This window comes from Ceratosolen solmsi, unplaced genomic scaffold, assembly GCF_000503995.2.
Source record: "Ceratosolen solmsi marchali unplaced genomic scaffold, CerSol_1.0 scaffold28, whole genome shotgun sequence".
NCBI classification, from domain to species: Eukaryota; Metazoa; Arthropoda; class Insecta; order Hymenoptera; family Agaonidae; genus Ceratosolen; species Ceratosolen solmsi.
In genome coordinates this window covers 3,520,854-3,536,792 of record NW_011948429.1, presented here as the reverse complement: position 1 = coordinate 3,536,792, position 15,939 = coordinate 3,520,854, and the positions used below count along the sequence as shown (strand labels likewise).

Here is a 15,939-nt window from a genome sequence, read left to right as displayed (position 1 = left end):
ACCCCCAATCCTCCCTCCCCCACACCACGGCCTTTTTATTCTTGTTCACGCAATCGGCGAAATGCCGAAATGCCGAAATTCCGCGCCACGGCGCCTCCATTCCTCACGACATTCCTCGCATTCACGGAATTAGTCCTGAAAGTGGCGAAGGAGCTCGAAGTGGACGAGCCACCGCAAATGAAATTGGCAACGACTGATTACTCGTTTGCTCCCCAAACATACGACCAATTCGGGCTTTAATGGACACGAGCAATTATGCCGAGGCCGTGATAATCTCGCGTGCTTGTTGAATTCGAGGATCGAGTTATTTTACATCGGGCCAGCCGCTCCTTCCTACCATTCGCAGTTTCGCGTGTTTTGTTAATTTATGTTAGGCTACTACGTGCCAAGTGTTCTCTTACTCGGTCACGTGATAGATCTTTGCGTAGAAATTGGATATTCAGACATCAGGCAAAGACATCATCAGACAGCAACTACCGCTTATCGAACTGTATATTTAGAGAAAATTCCGCTCTTATACTTATTTGTATTGTATAATTTACTCTTAATTGATTGTGTAGTATTTACATGAGATTATGGGATTATAATTAACGGCAAACAATTCGATGTGTTATATAATTGTTCGAAAGAGAAAAAAAAAACAAAAAAACAAAAAAAATAAATAAATAAAAATTCATTAATTAGCAATAAATTTTTTTAATTTCTTAAATGTAGCACGCAGTGTTAAATAATCATGATAAATGGTAGGATTAGCAATGCATTAATATGAGTTGTTACTAGACAATATATTAATACATTAAGTACCATTTGACAAAATTACCGGTCAATAAACATAAAATCGAAATGCTAAATCAACGTTTCATCGTATTTAGAAATTGATTTGGTGAATGGTAATCACTTTAAGATCTTTAACATCAAATTAGGCTCTAGGCATTGGTGATCAATAGGTAACACTCACCCAGAATATATATCCAAGAACACCGACGAAGAAGGCGATCACCAGCCCATAAATCGTCGGCAAAGTTTCCCTCTCGCTTTCGTCTAACGGCATCTTTTCAAATCGTACTGCCTTCTCCCGATTAAGTAACGAATGTTAGTAGACGAAACATAGCTACTCGACTTATAAATATAAAAGGTCAACCGTTGCTTTCCTTGCCAAACTTATTTCTGCGGATTTCTCGCTTCTTTGTTTTCTCTACTTCTCCGCTCTCCTTAATTTTCAATAAGTTGAGGCAGCGAGGCCTTAATAATATGTCGACTACCGACTAAACATAAAAAATAACTATCAAATCCTGATTTATCCATTTTCTCGTTTCATTTATTGCGCACTAAATTACCTTATTTCGACAAAAAATTTTATGCTTTAATTGATTTATACATTTTTTCATAATCAATTGTATCACGATAGAAGTTCTCGAGAAAGTTTTAGCGCGAAGTTTTATGTCACGCAGTAAACATATTTTCAGCCTTTAGAGTTAAAAACTTTTTGACGCACAGTTTTCCAAGTTCCAGAGGAGCCATTGAATATTTAGACTCCCTATGCGCAAGAGTATATTCTTGCACGATAAAATAAAAAAAAATAAAATAAATAAATAAAAATAATAACAATAATAACAGTAATAACAGTAATAACAGTAATTGCAATAATAACAATAATAACAGTAATAACAATAATAGCAGTAATAACAATAATAATAACAATAATAATAACAATAATAATAACAATAATAATAACAATAGTAATAATAAAAAAGAAAAAAAAATTACGGTCAATAGATAATCAACGTGAAAAATAATCGATAAGCGTTTGACAATAAATTAAGAGGAAAAAAGTATTTTTTCGGTGCGCGCGCGTGCGCGCGTAAACATATGCGCCATTATAAAAGTATTTCGAAAAAAAAAAAAAAAAAATTTTTTTTTGTTTATTCGGCTAAATTTACCAAATAAATAATCCAATGTTCCTCCCTCAACGACGAGAATAATAATTTGCTCAACTTTTAAATACTTTGACTCGCGCGAACTCCCGCCGATATGAAATTATCGAGCTAATTGCACAGTAAACGGATAATACATCCGGAATACAAGGAGTCTCGGATAATAAAGTGAAGCGAGTGTTTTGCCAGCCTCGTTTCGTCAACCTCCTCGGCATCTCCCATGCGCGATATTACGCGCGGGCACACGCAAGCTCAATCCACGCCAATTAACATTCTTTCTAATTATGCGGCGCTCGAAAGCACGAAGGAGGTGCGAGAAATGTGGCGCGCGAAAGCTCGACGCGATTGTTTACTTGACGGTCGCGTCGTTGCACTGACCGTCGGTAGCTCGACGAGCTTGCGCCTCTCTTTCCCGTTGCCTATTTTTGAAGCGAGACTAGGGGAAGGTTCAAGCTCCAGGCTCGTCGACCTTCCGCCGCCATCACGACGACGACGACGACTCTGTCTCGCCGGCTGCACTTACTCTCGCATTGCGAAATTCTTGCGTTATCTTTTTTTTTTTTTTTTTTTTTTTTTTTTTTTTTTTTTAGGAGGCGCCTCTTCCGCCACTCGCACATATCTACTTGTTATATAAGCTACATCGGGCCTTAGTCATTGAACCGTCCATTAATTATTGCTCCGATTATGCTTAATATGGTAGCAATATGAACGATTATCTATACGTCTTGGAAAAATTGGAAACCATGAAATGTGTATAGTGTTTTTTTTTTTTTTTTTTTTTTTTTTTTTTTTTTATTAATTCACGATCTCAGGTAGTAAGTAAAGTATTTTATGGAATAGAACATGGAACATGCAACATGTTGATAAATAAATTGAAATGTAATATGTAATATGTAATAAATGTAATAAATAGAACATGTAATTGGAGCACTTGGGAGTAAGTAAACTGATTTATCGAATTTATGATAAAAATGCTAAAATATATATATATATTATAATTTATAAAGTACACATTAGATTTATTAGCACTACTTCTTTCCTCTATCTGAACATTCATTGAAGTTTAGTACAATTATACATGTATATATATATATATATATATATATATATATATATATATATATATATATATTTGCATTATCAATAAAATATTTGCGTTAGACTTATATATTTTATATTATATATGAAAGGAGTAATATTATTTTAAAAATGGAGTATTATTTGAAATTAAAAAAAAAAAAAACAATAGTAATTGTATAGAGTTCGCTTATAATCTGCACAAGTGCAAGTTATTATAGAAAGATATACTTAGTCTGGAATTTTATTGAAATGGCCGTAAGTTACTCGAGAAAGACATCGATTTCCTATTTATTTGAATTATTTTTGCAAAGCTATCGTTAAGAATGAGCAACATTCTTGTCAATATTATATACGCGATCGCAATTATTATATTAGCACTTAATTATTTTGTCGAAAACAATAAATAAACCGCGTAATGAGTTTTGTTTTTGTTTTTGTTTTTTTTGTTTTTTTTTTTTTTTGTTCTAATGTATTATTACACTACTGCCAATTTGTCGCATTTTGTAGAAACACAAAAATATTGGGCGCATGTAAGGAGAACATATTCTATGGATAAATTTTTTATTTAAACATTCGATATAAAATGAATAATAACGACGTTTAATAATGCATACACGTGTTGTTCTAAAGAAACGAAGTTTCTAAAATATTTAAAAATAAAGTACCAAACGTTATTTTTACGTTTGTTTTTTAAATTTCTAATCCAAGCTGAAAATCAACAATAAGTTCCATCTACAATAACAACAACGTATATAAAAATATTATATTAGTAGAATGTTAATATTAATGCGTAATAACGAGAGATGGATTAATCTAACCGCATCATCTACCATTTAATGTGGTAGTTGTTTCCCATTCAAAGCTGCCTGCATGAATAATGAAATTATAACTACGGGATTGCACACATTCGTTAGTGCGCTAAACCAATGAATCTTGACCCTTTGATCTTACCCAGTATTAGAGACAGACTTATTATTAAACATAAATAATTTAATTATAACGTTCGTCGGAGCATTATCTCTAGGGCATGTTTCAGCACACCAATCTTCGCTGACACTCTACGATTCATAATGCTGTTGTCGATGTAACGAGAGGGGAGCGTTTATACATCGAGTGGCATACCAAGTTGTGGTATCCTTTATCAAATATGTTCCAAACATTTTTAAATACCTAACTTATTCGCTATTATATGTCGAAGTATTCGGTGTCAATGTCATTCATTATTATACAAGATAAAGAATTCAAAATGCTTTTGCGTAAAGTAACTGCTCGTTTCCTCCTCGAGCGACTCAAACGATATTTTATGTCCTCGAAGGTATACAGGAAATGTAAATGACAAGAACAATTTTATCAACTATTTGCAGTTATCAACTCACTTTCTTACAATCTCCAATAAATAAATAATCTTACGAATAAATCAGACATTAAAATTTTTTAAATTTAAGAAATTTAATCTTTGCAAATGAGTCTCGCGTGAAAGAAAGTTCTTCCCCATCAAAAATCCTCGCTTATTTGCTTTCGTTAGATGAAAATAGATGTTGTTACACAGCAGTAGCTCACCCACTTTTGACAGCGATTTCCCGTCCATTCTTTATTCTCGGTAACTTCACTCAATACCGCTAACAATATCTAAATTAACTCTTTCATAAACTTTTACTCCCCAGAATAAAACAAGCATTTTTATACAAAAATTTGCCCCAATGAACGTTCACGGTATTGATTTTCCCATTTATGTATCGAGGATTTATCTGAAATTTGTCTGCACAATAGTACTAACAAATTATAATAATATTTCCCAATAGTATTGTGTACATATTTGGATGTCAATTACATCGATTCGCGCTATAATTATCTCGCAGCATAAGCATAAGCATACGCGTACCATTTCCATTCATACAAAACGATGATTTTCATTTAATACCACCAACAACATAACAACTTTTAGTTATTTTTTTTTTTTTTTTTTTTTTTTTTTTTTTTTGTTTTCTTTGAAATCTATTAATGCTTATGCCATTATAAGGATAAGACTGTAATTGTTTGACATCTAACAATTAACAGCTGATAATATAGAGCACGGATTGTTTAATACACGGATATAATTAAATGCCAAAGTAACGGGAATAAAAGTAAATTATTTTATTTTTCACGTCTACAGGCTGTAATATCCAATAACGATGTCTTCTTGACAATGAAAACCAAGTCAGCCAAAATTTCTCATTAAATCTTATATATATTACTTTTATATAAATTCCATGCAGGCAAATTGTAATAGACGCATTATTACAAACAATTAAATTTACTTGATAATTTGGTAAAAAAAAAAAAAAGAAAAAAAAAAAAACTTTTATTATATTATAAAAGTTTTATATATTAAAATTGAATTAAGATTAATTTAATTAATTAATTAATTAAGCGCACAGAGAATGCATATAGAAGACAATTAAATCATGAGCGAAAGATTCTTTATATTCAACAAATTAAGCCGTTCGTGAAGAGAGAGTGAAAAGTTAAAACGAAAGCAGCATTGTGAGGAATACTGGCGAATTTAATTTAATTTTAATTTTACATATTACAAAAGCAACTTGTTAATTGATATTTTAGAAAAATGAGGAAAAAGTTTGTTTCCCAGGGTACACACAGCATGACACATCAACAGAACAATCATACACCAAGACGACTTATTTGTATAGTACTTTTTTCTCTTTCGAAACATAACAATAAGGGGCTGGCTGGGGTGAGGGAAATCGCTGTGCAAAAAAGCTGATTTTTTTTTTTTTTTTTTTTCTTATTTGATTTCTAATTCACGTCGCTACAACGTTTGAGTTTTAAGAATTGAACAAGCATATGTGGACGGAAAGTCGATTATAAATAGCGTTTGTGACCTGTGCTAATCTGGGTTAAGGAAATGCTGGAAACGTTGGGTAGAAGTGGCTTTTCAATTTTGCCGTGTCTGAATGCTATAAAGGCTTGGAAAATATTTCGAGCAAATAATCAAAGCTCGTGCGATCATGAATTGAATTATTTTTCAACAATCTCATTACCAATAAAGCGGGTATTTTTCACTCCTTTTTCATTCGTCAAATGTATCACAATTTTATAATTCTCATAATCATTGACCGTCGAAATAAGAATTCGCCGAAGCATTAGTTTATCTCGAATATTCAGATACAGTAATTGATGGATTTATTGACATTAAGAAGTAATTACGCGATTGGCAGTGGGCACGCGGGACGAGCCGAAGGGCACGAAATTTTGAATAGTCATGGATGTGTAGTAGTTGGTTTTGGCTTACCGGGTTGATAAATTTAATTTGGAATTATATCGCTTAGTTAACTCGTACAGTTTCTCGATTCTTGTCTAAGGTAACTTAATTAAAAAAAAATTTCGCATTTGTCAGGTGAAAGTGAGGGGAATTAATGTGTAATTGCTAATCATTATTTAGAAAATGTCATTCTTTAATTGTAGCATGGTAGACCGAATAAGATTGAGACTCAAAAATATGAACGGAACTATACTGCAAAAGTCATTAGGTAGATTTATATATATATTATTGTTATTATCCCTCGGAGAATTAAAATACAATGTAACTCGGTGCAGAATGTTTTTGAATTTGACCGTAGGTATTGTGATGATTTTTCACAATAGATTTAACGAACGCATTGATGTTCATTAGTCAAGCTTATTTGGTTGTGGTTTCCAACGGTTCGATCCGCAATCATAAAATATTTATCGTAAATAAAGCGTACACCATTACACAAAAGATTGTATCGTTAATAAGAACTTAATAATTTAATATCTTAATTGCACTGTTAAATTTATTCACACGGAAAAATAACGAATCGAAATAATAATTTAATTGTAAAATCCATCTCAAAAGTATGATATTCCTTTATATTATTATACACTTTTAATGAATACATACAAATCGATGATAGTAAACAAAAACAAACAAACAAACAAGCAAACAAACAAACAAACAAACAAACAAAAGAATAGAGAAGAAAAGAAAAGAAAAGAATAGAAAAGAAAAAAGACAGCCAATCAATTATATAAAGACTTTGTAATAATATCGGTTTAATAAACGGTTAAAAAAACGAACGAATACGTTAATTGAAGATCAATTTAACGAATTTGGAAAAAAAACGAACGGTGAAAATGCGAGCAAATTAAACATCAGCAAATTATCAGTTACAAAGCTCATCATTCTAATCCATTCAAAGTCCCAACAAATGTGATGTACGTCTTATGAATATTGAAATATTGAAATATTGAAATATCTGGCGCTTCCTATCCAACCGAGGGAAAAACGAAAGTAGCATTCGCTATTCGAAAAATTGATACCCCTATCGACACTGCAGCATTCACCTGAGAAGCTTGAAGAGAGTTTTAGGGGGGGGGGGGTGGTTGAGAATCACTCGAGAGGAGGCGACGGGGAAGAGATGGGCAGGAAGAAAAGCACCGAGACCACAAACGCAACCGCAAACGGTCGAACATTGGGAAAAGAACAAGCACGTTCGATACAAGGTGACTTTGATGTGCCCAAGACTTACGGCTTTCTCTCTTTCGCCTCGGCTCGGCTCGGCTCGGCTCGTACAAAATTGATTCGCGTAGCCCGATCACGTTTTAACGGCTGTCAAGTACCTCCGTGGCTGCAGGGCTCTCGGCGTATCCGAGATACGACGCAACGATATCGACGGGAGGGGGGGGCGGCGGCGGCGGCGGCGGCGGCTGAAAAATGTAACGGAGGTGAGTCGTAACGACGGGATATGCGCCGCATCGACGTGGCGGGGATTTTTGTCGGGGAGTCACCGTAGCCATTAGGAAGATTGGCAGCTTCAGCGGATCCCTATATCCACCGATGCGATTATCAAGTACTCGTGAACGGATGAAGCGCCTTGCGAATGTCCTGTCTGACCCGAGGAGATGGGCGATGGGACGGGGGATAGGGGGCATGTCTCTTTAGATGGGAAAATAGTTGAAAATAGGGGAGAAGATTTTTGTAAGAGAAAGGCTTTGCCGCTGTGTTGATTTGTTCGAGCCTCGCTGAGTTTGAGGATGAGGTTCTCGGTGTAGAAATATCGCTGGTCCAATTTCCTTAATGAACAGACATTGAATGGCTTTTACCGCTAATCAAAGTGAGTGTCGTAGTTGACGGAGTCACAAATATTAATTTTCACTCCGAGAACTTTTGCAATGTAATATAAAACATCCGGTAGTCCGATCGTCCGGTAGCCCAGGGTCAACACCTACTGCAAGCCCAACCTCATAACTACCATTGCTATCCGGGAGAGTTAAGTTTGCGAAAGCCATCACAGGTGTGTGCCAGGCAAAATTAATACATCTGAGGCCGATTGGTAGCGCCATGCCTACTATTTCCACTTTTCATGATGCAACCCCCGATGGAGACTGGCTTTATACAAACACATAGTTTTTCTTACGTTCTTTACAGGATTACGCTAAGAGGGTAGGGGACATACATCCTGCCGAGTTGAACGACGAGGTAAGAAGGGATTTTATACACATCGTAGGACATTGGGTGAGTTCTCTCGCGCAACAGCGCCAGCCCGGGGTGAGGAGCAGCCAGAGTTTCCCATCATCTTCGGCGATGATGCGCAACTCGGCTAGGATCAGCTTCTGTTAACTTGCTAATAAAGGTTAGCTTATTATTAGGTTATGTCTTTAAGACTTACCTTCTAAATTCGAGAAATGATTGTGAGTTTAGTGATAGATAGTCAGAGAAATGTTTTCCCTACTCGATGGAAATTTAATGGAATAAACAGCAATAAGAAATATATGTGTTAATTATTGAATCAGTGCATTAACCCTTCCACTTTCCACGCATTCTCCCACACAACGTCTAGTGGTTTTCTTAGTTAATAGTGCATAGTCCATGGTAATTGCAAAGCTTTGTAAATAAAAAAAAAAAAAAAAAAAATGGGCTAATTATATGTCACTCGACTATCGTAATTGCAATTTACAATTGTTCCAATCAATCATTTGACGAATCGATTAATGTTCTACAAAATCAACAACATACGGGCTTATCATTATTATTATTATTAACTTGTTCTAATATACATGAATTTCCAGAGACATTAATCTATTGTATTATCTATATATCTATATTATCTATATATCTATATATCTATATTATCTATTGTATCTATTGAGATGTTAATCTAATTAGTATCTGGATAATGTAAATGCAAGAGTAAAAATGAAAAGGATATTTAAAATATTTCATAGCTGTTACTCTCGTATAAATCTCTTAAAACGCATATGTGGAAATTAAATTATTCATACGTGTGACTCACATAGATTATATATATTTCATCGAAATCAATTGAATAACTGAATGTAAAATAATTTCAGAATATTTATCAATATCCTCAACATTTCTAAGATTAAAGAATTCAATCGTTTAAAATAATTCAATTGTCATTTTAAGTATTCTCGACATACTTAACGTTCATTTGACATTTGTGTAAGTCTTGAACATATTTAAATTCACAAAAATCCGCTTAATATCGACAATGATGATGATATATATATATATATATATATATATATAGAATAAATTATTTATATGCTAAGATCAATAGGTCACAACGTATGTTGTAAAAATAAAATTCAATATTTCAAATTCTATAGTTATGATCAAATATTATTACTAACTGTAAATATCCTTATAACTTATTAAAATTGCAGAATTCGAATGGCTTAGCATAGGAAAAGCACTAGATAGGGACAATGGTCAGAGAGAATTAATAAAGTTCGGAGTTTTTCAGTGAAACCAATATCAAGACAGTTGATTGAAAAACTCTGGTCTTTGGAAAATTAATTTTTCGTGAAATATGCACACTCCCCTCGACTACACGATGATAATGAAACTTGCAATGGATAACTTTCCATTCGAAAGTGACCGATAAAACGTTGTTACATCAAAATTTATCTTTCCCTTGTATGGTTATACTTACCAGTTGAGGCTATTCACCGTTGTCGCCGCTTTTCCAAATTTCGTAACTCAAAATACGGAGGGCAAATGCGTCGATAATGTAGCGTGCGTCGGTAAAGAAGAAATCCGCGAGTGCCTGTTTTATCGGATGGGAGTGCCCTTAGTGACGGTTGATTACGTTAAACGAAGGCCGAGTAAATGTTTATGTATTTCGATTGATCGGCAATTCATAACGTAATATATCGCACTTTTAAATATTAAATACATAATAATTACGCTCAAATACCATTTAATTCAATAACGCTTAATGCTCCAAATACAATATTATTGATTAATTTTGTCGTTCCAATGTTATGCAAAAACAATTTTTAATTATACTCTCAACAATAGATATAATAATAGATAAAACTTTGCTATTCGTCAAATAATTGAAGGATAGATCAAATGTGATAAAAGCCTAATTTAGCCAAATAACAAATTTACTGGAAAAAAAAAAATACAAATCTTAGTGACAATGTTTTTTTTTGTTGCAATAATTAAGCAGAATTTGCATGGTAATAAGCAGAAAATTATATGCAAAATCAATATTGAAAAAAGATAAATTACTCTATGTTATTATTAATTACGAAAGTGTTAAAATATCAGAAAGACTTTCCGTAACCTCGAGTATCATATAATGTTGAGCTTCGATAACAGACTTACATCACAACATGTGTCATATGCTAATTACATCTGCTCGCCGCTACTATTAATGATCCTTCGTCATTTTAATGCAATGTAGCGTTCAATCGTTTAAACCAAATCTCACTTAATTTTCTCATTCGCGTCATTTTTGCAGTTCAGCCATAAAATTGCATAGATAAGCGAGCGTCAGAGCTCGGAGAAAGAGGGAGAATAGGGTGAGAGAGATGTATAAAATGGAAGAAAAAAGACATAGATGATGAAAAGGAGGGGGGGGGGGGGGGAGAATAAGAAAAAGAAGGACGAAGCGCGACCTCGCAGTAGGAATATGCGGCAGGAGCACCGTGTATTACTTATGGGAATGTCAGCGGGCTCTTTCTTCCTGTCGGGCGGACGATGCAGGCGACAATGCCAATACCGGAGCCGCTACATCGTCGTCGTCGTCGTCGTCGTCGTCGTGGTCATGGTCGTCGTCGTTGTGGTCGTGGTCGTGGTCGTCGTTGTCGTCGTCGTGATCGTCCTCACGGACATAGACAGCGACTGCGACGACGGCACTACCGCCATTGTGGACAACGGGTTGCTTAGGATTCCCGAGCACGAATACGGACAACTTCTTCGAGGCAAACTCGCCGCCGCAGCACTAACTGTGATTTTTACGAGATCCTTAATAAGTCTTAAAAGAAGCTACTCGTTCCTCCATCTGAATCGTGAAAATCCGGGGAAACCTTTGTCTTGGCGAACTTGCACCAGTGACCATGCAACAGTTTCGTGTTTTGCTGGCCATGGTAGTGATGGTAATCCGATAATGATGGCGTGCTATGGGTGTCGGACTCGTGCGGTGTCCATTACACTTCACATCCATGGCGTTTATTCTTACAAAATACATTGGATCGCTGTTTTGCTTTTAGTTAATAGCTCTGGTATAATATAATGCACCGCATTATTTATCGATGCGTCAATGTATCTTGATATCCAACGTCGTATGTATTTCTTCAATATTAAAATTCCAATCTCAGGCATTTTTATATTAATGGGGTAACGAACGAAAAGGGTGAATGAAAAATATCACAGAAAAAAATCATTATAAATTATGATGATCATATCATTGTAATTTGTTCGAGTTTATTGTAATATACAAGAAACAATGATATAATTGTTAAACGTGGATTAATTAATTTTCATCGATCAATCACCATGATTTTCCTACCGTTTTTCCTCTCTTTAACGACTCGTCTTTATGTATTATTCGTTATTAATGAAGTAGGGAGTGAAGTAACGATATAAAATTAGACTACGGCTAAGAATTATTTATCAGTACTGTTAATACTTGACAGGGAGATGATATTAGCAAGCTGTATTATTACATTACATTACATTCTATTATTTCCGACATAGGCAATAAATACGCAAAGTAAATAATTGTATTCGTATATTGTTAATGCAATTATGTAAGCTATTAATTGCATAAAGGAAAAACAATTGCCGATTATGAATAGTTTAATCAAATTTTTACGACAAAATTCCACAACTTATTCCATTAACAATATTTGCCAATATATATATATATATATATAGATATACGTGTACGTGTGTGTATATATAATTTACTATTCGATGACTAAAAATTCATTCACATAAATTGAATTTGCTTGTGCAATCAAAATATTGTCTAACTCAGCAGAAATTTCAAACTGTTGAAATTTGACTTGCCATAATTACAGCCTACAACCTTCGAGAAAATTATAATTATTCTTTTCTCTAATATTATAAAATGTTGCCACTCGGGATGTACAAACTTTTGCATATTAAGAATCGTCCATAATTATCAGCATTGCATACACACATGTAATATTGAATGAACACTGGTATTTATAATCAATAACACGATACAATCAATAATATAACGAATAGACAAAAATTAACTTTCCTTATACCAACATACCTTTAAATTATTTATATATTTTAATCTAATTTAATAATAAATTGCGTTTAGATATCATAATAGTTGTTATTAAATTAAAAGTTAAATATATAATATGACTAGTGAATAAAAGCACAACGTAATCATCAAGTGAGTGTACCGAATTTTTTAAAAATAAAGTCAGATTATTTTTCATTAAAAAAGCCAATGTTTACTAGATATTATTATTACAAATGTGGATTGAAAAAAAAAAAAAAAAAAAAAAAAAAAAAAAAAAAATCAGCATCTAATAGAAAATTTAAAAAATATTTCGTGTGCATGTAATGTACGTATACAAAGTTACTTCTTCCATGAACGTTTCAAGCATTCTTAAGTGGTAATCAACTTTTGAATACCAAGCAATGAAGATTTTTTCATGTAATAAATACCAAGGAGTCAATAATTTTGTCAATAGATACTGTCGTGTTGTAGCAGCGTGTGGGCAAAACAATGCTACGTTATCAAATAATTTACCATGCATCTGCTTAACCAAATGCTGCTGAAAATAATTCGCAAAGTAGTAAAATCTGCTATTGTTGTTGTTGTTGTTGTTGTTGTTTGTTGTTGTTTTTGTTTTTGTTTTTGTTGTTGTTGTTGTTTTTGTTTGTTGTTGTTGTTATTAATGTATCTCAAGATACACGGGCATTATCATGACAATGATAATTGCCGAGATTAAAGTCACAGGACAGCTAGTTTAACGATACAGCAGAGTACAGGAGCCAATAAAGTAAAATGCAATTCCCGATAGAAGTGAATTTCCATAGGCCATTACTCAATAACGCACACACGAAACCTTGATCGATCCACTCGCCGACGATCCACCAACCCTTCGCTCTTACACATTAGCCACCATTGGACGACTTTCGACCATCGTCACTCCACGTCAAATATTCGGCATATTCGACATCCGCTCCGCAGAACCTTTTGCAAAATAAGAAGAAAAGACCAGCCCACAACATCGCCTAGAAAAGCATCCGCGGCTCAAGAAGTAACATCGTGTCTTACCGCAGACGTCGTGTTGTGCACCCCGTGAACTTTGGTGCTACGTTCGTGCATGTCCTCGAGGCCCAGACCGGACATACCAGCCAGGCAGCAGTCGGCGACATCGCCGTTCGTTCCGAGTCCGCCGTTACCGCCACCATCGTTGCCACCATCGCTGCCTCCACCGCCGATACCACCATTGCCACCATTGCCACAATTGCCACAATTGCCACAATTGCCACCATTGCCACCATTGCCACCATTGTCACAATTAACGCCGTTACCGCAATTGCCGCCGCCACGTTCTCTCAGGACGTTGTTGCTGCTCGTGTTGGTGGTGTAGCCTTGATCGGAGCTCGCATTCGAGTTGGGTCGCGAGTCGTCCGAGCTGTCGAAGGGCTTGAGGTTCCGGGGCCGCTGGATCACTCCGATCGGCTCCCAAATTTCGCTCGTCGTCGATGAGTAACTATTGTTCTCCTTGGTCTCGCGGCTCCGCTCGTCCACGATTTTACCGTCGCGGGCGACCGTCACCTCCTCCTTAGTCACCACCGACGATTTCACATTCAGCGACGTCTCCAAGCGAACTGGTACCCTTTTGAAGATCGATTTCATCCATTCATTTTCATTATCTCTCTTTCTCTTTCTCCGCAGGAGGATATCGTTTTATTTGTTTTATTTATTTATTTATTTATTTAATTTTTTTTTTTTTTAATTTTTTTTTTTTAATTTTTTTTTTATCTCCGGTAGAATTCTAGTGACTTTTTACATTATTTGCAACAGCCAATGTTCAATCGATATCGATTAACTCCGATACATTTGGTTTAACCGCGCGAATTATTCCATGGATTTAACGAATTCAATGAGTTTTACATACATGCTCTTTTAAATTAATGCACTTACCTCCATGAAATACCCTCTATTATTTTCGCCAATTCAATTTAAATTCTCGAAAGATCGAACCTAATGCGCATTATATCGTTCGATTAATCTATTAGCAAAGTAAATCGAGAGATTAATGAAGATACAAATTGAACATTAAATCCAAGGTTTAGTAAGATTATCCCATCGCGTACGACAATCGATAGTCTTAATCTCGAGAGTGTTACTCGCATTTCATAAAACCGTTGACAAAGAAAGTGCTCGCAAAGTACCGTAAAGGCTGTTATTTAAAATTGTAATTAAGGTGAAATGTCGCTAGACTTCTACCATAATATCGCTTCATGTTACATGTCATTGATTTCAATATCGATATGCAATATCAATTGAATATAAACGAATCTTACGATCGAATATACGGAGCGTCGACGATCCACGCGTTTATCGCAAGCGAGCGAGAAAGTCCAGATGATTTAAAGCATAAAAATCCCGGACAAACTAAATTTAGTGAGCGCGCACTCGAGTGATTTACAGAGAGCACCAGATGCTTCGTCTTTCGCTCATTTTTCAATTTTCTACGTAGAGTATATGCAGACGGCTCGAAATGTTTTGATGAAGACTTAATCATAAAGCAAAGAATAATTAGGTGTAGAAAAAGGATTTTGGTTGGCTTGATATTTCAGCGGGAAACGTGTTTCATAATGACTTTAATGACTTGTAACATGCTGTTAACCGACGAAATATCATTTCACTTGATTCATCAGTAGCAGAAACATATAAATTACACGCATTTTTTTTCTTTTTTTTTCTACGCAATCTCTGTTAGTGCGTTGTCTTTCCGTTTGTTTCATCTTTATTCCTCTTTATTTTTTTCCCTCTTTTTCCCTTTTTTTCCCCCCCTTCCCCCCCCCCCCCCCCCCTTTTTTTTTTTTTTTTTTGTCTTAATTTAACAAATTGCGCTCAATTGACACGATTTTCCCGGTTTGTTTGTTTACACTTAGGTGGAAAGACATTATTTGATTTGAAAAGGAGCCCTTAAAGGAGATGAAAATTTAAACTTACTCGATATCAACTTTAACGCATTACAGGGATTATTGATATGTTAGAAGAGGTATTTCCCGATACAAGCACGCTTATTAAATTCTAATATTTTCATGTAATATCCATAATTTAGATAGGAAATTAATGTAATGTAATCGCCTCGAGCACATTAATTCATTTTATTTTCTCATACGCATTACTTTTAAAGATACTTAAAATTACTCGAGATACGATAAGCACGTTTCATTTTACGTTTATTACCTGTGATCTACATTTACTGTCTGATCTAAATCTTGGCAATAGAAAAGAAATGTAAAACATAAACACGTTTCACTTCCCGCCGACACTGTCTATATAATTGCAGTAATTAATTTACAAACATTTTTCTCAAGATTATTAACCTCTTCATTTTTTCTCTTAACCCCCCCCCC

At 34.8% G+C, this 15,939-nt stretch overlaps 1 protein-coding gene across 1 annotated transcript in view; it reads right to left on the bottom strand.

Annotated features, from left to right (window-relative positions):
- The window catches only part of LOC105363872 (uncharacterized), a 290,899-nt gene that overhangs the window by 216,740 nt on the left and 58,220 nt on the right, over window positions 1-15,939 (bottom strand). The window contains exon 6 of the mRNA XM_011501674.1: window positions 13,616-14,183. Coding sequence (XP_011499976.1) covers window positions 13,616-14,183 — 568 coding nt within the window. The remainder of the gene's footprint in view (window positions 1-13,615; window positions 14,184-15,939) is intronic.